General features: G+C 28.8%; 1 protein-coding gene across 1 annotated transcript; it reads right to left on the reverse strand.

The window, feature by feature from the left end:
• Window positions 1-1648: 1648 nt before the first annotated feature.
• Window positions 1649-4307, reverse strand: LOC128283997 (uncharacterized). Its single transcript, XM_053021455.1, has 5 exons — window positions 4125-4307; window positions 3831-4026; window positions 2897-3228; window positions 2572-2638; window positions 1649-1657 (listed from the first exon to the last, which is right to left on the reverse strand). Exons 1-5 carry the CDS (start codon window positions 4196-4198, stop codon window positions 1649-1651), a joined length of 678 nt encoding a protein of 225 aa, XP_052877415.1. The 5' UTR covers window positions 4199-4307.
• Window positions 4308-4649: the final 342 nt, after the last annotated feature.

A 4649-nucleotide genomic window follows, 5' to 3' on the forward strand; every position in this document is an offset into this window, starting at 1 on the left:
ATTAAGATACGTGTAACATAATAAGTAAATGCTTCTAAAATAGTAGTAAATTTAACAATAAAATAATAGTTATACAATATCCAAATAATAACAACAAAATAGTAGTAATTGTGAGCTTATATTTTTGTTGAGCTTATTTTTTTTAACTAAACTAATTTTTTGAGCTTATATTTTTATCTAAACCCTTCTATATTTTATACGGATTTTTGGGCATAACGAACCCATAGACCGGTGCATATACTCTCATTTAATTATAACCACTAAAACTATAACCACTCCAAATTTATTTTTTTTTAAAAAGAAACAATCATCGTTTCCCTTTTAATTAGAACTACTTTGGGTTTTCATTTCAAGGGGATTCTCTTTTCTTTTTTAAATTTAAATGTTCTTCTCATTCAAAACTCTCACTCTCAATTGTTGCAGATTCTTTATTTCTTTCAGACTCTAATACATCGTATTCTTTTTCAAATCTATCCATTTTTTTTCAAAACTACTTCATTAATTTATTTTTATTTTGAGGTAGCAAACAAATGATGAAGGAGATGATGAAAGATAAAAGATGATTATAAAGACATCAATCGATGATGAAGAAACAAATTGAAACAGCAAAAAGAAATGAAGAATGATAGTGTAAAACCGGTTGGGTAAAAAAAAGATAAAGAGTCTAGAAACGAGTTTTTTTTTTTGGTCATATTTGGACTGGTTGATTTAGTTTTGGTTGAGTGTTTTTTTTCTAGTTTGGTTCATGAAAAATTTAGCCCAAAACATAAAATTCAGTTTTTTATTGGTTCATCCAATTCTTAATTTATGATTTGATTATAATTTAATCTCTTTCTTCAGACCGATTTTTAGTTTAACTAGTCCAACTGATTAATCTAATTTAAATAACTATAGCTGAAAGAACTTAAATTCATAAAATCAAAATTAAATATCATTTTAAATTCAAGATTAAACATAACAATAAAGTTTGAGATAAGCATATAAATTAAGCTCAACTAATTGATATTTTTATCTTGAGCTTAATGTTTTAAAAGACTTAATCAAGCTCAAGTTTAGCTTATATTATAAGCACTTATTATTACTTTTATATGTATTTGATTATGACACATTCATATCACACACTCACAATATGAGTAAAAATAAAATTATGTAATAACTTTATTTATAAAAACATTGATATAATTAATAAATGAGATTTTGATTGAATGATAAAATATAAATATTGAAAACTATAAAACTAGAGTTTAATATTTCTATTTTCCTATATGAAAAATATGAAATAATAAAATATCTTTAAAATAATATAATTTACTTTATAAAATAAATATATTTTAATTATTACTCAACTAAATTAATGCCCAGCGACCATGAATGTTGAGTAAAAATATTAAAATATCGTAACCTTTGATTTATGTGTACATATTATTACCTATTTGTAGCTTGTATTAATATTGAAAACAAATTTAGATAGAGTTAGAGTTATATGTACTAATCTATTCTAAGATGTTAGGTAGTTAATATATCAATACCTATTCTTTGTGTTCTTCTTCATATTATATAGTTCTTACCTGAATATGGCTAGTGCAAATATTAGTTGACCAACCTACAAATGCCGGGTAATTCAAGCTACCATCCTAGAAGCTCGTTCTCATGCAATCTGCAACAAACAATGTGGGTAATATCAAAAATCCATTTCCTTAGACTTTATGCTTAAATAGACTTTTACATTGTTGTATAGACTCGACTAAATAGACTTATTTAAGTATTGTTGTATAGTCTCGACTAAATAGATTTATTTAAATTGAGTTTAAAAAGTTTTCGCTTCGAATAAGTTGAATTTAATTTAATTTAATTTTAAAATGTTTTAAAAAATTAAATATATAAATTTTAAAAATTATTTAGTGATATTAATAAAATAAAACTTGGTGTCAACTTGAGCTTTGAAATTTATTTTAAAAATTTAAGTTGCAGTCTAGCCAGACAATAGATCTATACTTAAATATAATTCCTAAATTCTAATTAAACCATAATATATATCTACTAGAAATTAAAAATTAAAACTCTTAGATAACAAAGATCACAAGGAAATTAAGCTCGACTTGATCCCATGAGGTTGAGTCTTACTTTTAATATTTAGAAAACTAAAAATTATTATATTTCTAATTAAAATTTAAGTTAAAATAATAAATCCAGCCAAAGTTTAAAAATCTAGGTTAAATTAGTAGTTTTGGCCCTCTACTATCTTGAAATTTAAAATTTATTTGTTTATTTTAATTTAACACAATTTGATCCTCTACTTTCAAAATGCCTAGTCTAAATATGGTTAAAATGCTGACTTAAAAGTGTTATAAGATAAAAATTCACCGTTATAATTTGGATATTTGAACTAATTAATAATACTATAAAAATAGAGATCACTGCCAAATTAAGGTTTAGGACTAAATCCCAAAATTAAGCATGGTAGAAGGACAAAAAAAGTATTTGACCAAAATAATAATAATAAAATAGCATAAAAATCAAAACTAATTAATAGTTTTTTTTTATAAACAAAATTAATTAATTAATAGTTACCGTGTAAATATAAGGATCTTTTTGCCCTCCAGTTCCTGATCTTTTCACTTCTTCCTTCTTTAACAACCTGCATACAAATAATTTTATATTAGCAAGATCTTCCACCGTTAACTTGTCAAAGTTCTATGATCGACGGCACAGATTTTACCAAGTTGATCCACCGATCAAGTTTTCTAGATGCATTTCATGCCGTTAGATTTTAAATAACTTCGTATTTTACAAAGACTGAGATTTTCTGTTCACCTAACGAACTTACTAAAATAGACACGTGGATGAGATGCCGTGGTGACACGTGGCAAATAAGAGGAAAAAGAGAGGAGTGTACATTCGAAGGGCTTTGCTAGTGTCTGGACTGTCGCCGAGCATTCGACGGATGTTAACCTCAGCGAAGCAGCCGCCGGATAGCAATTTCAAAATGGCTTCGGCTCGGCAGCGCATGTGATTGGAGCCGCCGATGCGCCTCTTCCTTTGTATTTTCTCAGCTTTGGACGTCGTACTTTTAGGTTGGCTTCGCGCGCTTGAGATGCCGCTTGAGCTGCTCGACAAGCACGATGTCGTCTGAGCCGTGGCCATGTTTCGTGAGATTAATGACTTGAAGGATGATACTTTCCGGTCATCGGATCTCCAACAGATCTTCGAGCGTCTCCTTTTCACCACCTGCGAAAGTTCATAGAATTTAGAAAAAAAAAATGAAAGTTGAAAAATTACGAAGAAACTTGAACTGATCGTGGAGATATATTGAATCGAAATTTGAAATTCAAAATCTAACGAGAGTGAAAACATAAATCAAAGGCACATAATCAAGAATAAATTGAATATTATTGCAATCAAATCATAATAAGAGGAATCATATACGATGCTCAGAGAAAATAAATTCAAAATAATTAGTAATTGCAAAAGAAGAAAAGTTAACGTAAACATTGAAGAAACTACAACAGCTTGAGGTTTGAATTTAAAAACAAATTGAGAGAAATCGAGATCGATCTCACTTGGTTGAATTTTGAACTATTATCTCAGAGTGAATGATCATACCAGAAAATTCTTGCTAAATCATTACGTTTTCAGATGCAGGAAATAACAGTCAAATTCAGCATCTCAAATATCATCCAAACACTATTCCAAACAGAGTATTGAAGCTCAAGCAACTAAAACAAGAAGAATAAATTGAATTTGATAAAAACTTAAGAAATTGAAGTAAAACAAACAAAAAACTGAAAAAATACAGCGAAAAGAGGAGAAACAGAGTAAGGCAATGAAACCTCGAGCTTGATCTCATGGCAACGAGCCACGGCTGCGATGATCCGTAGCCTCTGTTGCTTACGTGAAGATAACTGATGGCTCGTGAGAGAGGAACTGCAGGATTCGGATTCATTCGAAGGCATCAATCTCAACTTATTTTCTTCGCTCATGCTTGTTTCTCCTTTCGTCTCACCATCACTACAACCGATCGTCAACCTTTTCAAAAAAAGAAAAAGAACAGCAAAGGTATCATGGAAATGAAATTCAAAAAAACAATTGATCTAGCATTTGAATAATTTTTCGTTGAATTTTACTTTGGAGGTTGAGTTGAAAGGAGGAGAAGAGCTGAAGCCACAGTTCGTTCGACCGGAGATGGAAAGGTAGCCATGTTTGAATCTTGGCGGGGCTGGTTTAAATTTTTTGAATCTTTTTTTTTTCCTTCTAAAATCACTCAAATCTGACCCTTTTGATAATGTGCGAGTTTAGAGAAAGTTTGTAGGGCTATTTTTAAGTTTATGTTAGTGCAGTTTAGTTAAAGAATTTTAAAATTGTGTTGGTAATTTTTTTAAAATATTATAAGTACGGAGTAATCACAAGTATTAAATTATTACTATATAAATTATTCTAGTAATTATAAAATAGAATCAAATAAATTAGTACTAGACTAGTATCAAACTATTAGAACATGGATTATTCTAGTAGTCGAATAGAATCAAATAAATTAAACAAGACTAAAATTCACACATAACAACTATACAATGTGAAACTCAAAAACCCATGTATATAATATACATGGTGAGTCAAGATTCATGATCTCCACCTTTGTCAACAAAGTCAAG

The sequence above is a fragment of the Gossypium arboreum genome, chromosome 11 (assembly GCF_025698485.1).
Source record: "Gossypium arboreum isolate Shixiya-1 chromosome 11, ASM2569848v2, whole genome shotgun sequence".
In the NCBI taxonomy this organism is placed as follows: domain Eukaryota; kingdom Viridiplantae; phylum Streptophyta; class Magnoliopsida; order Malvales; family Malvaceae; genus Gossypium; species Gossypium arboreum.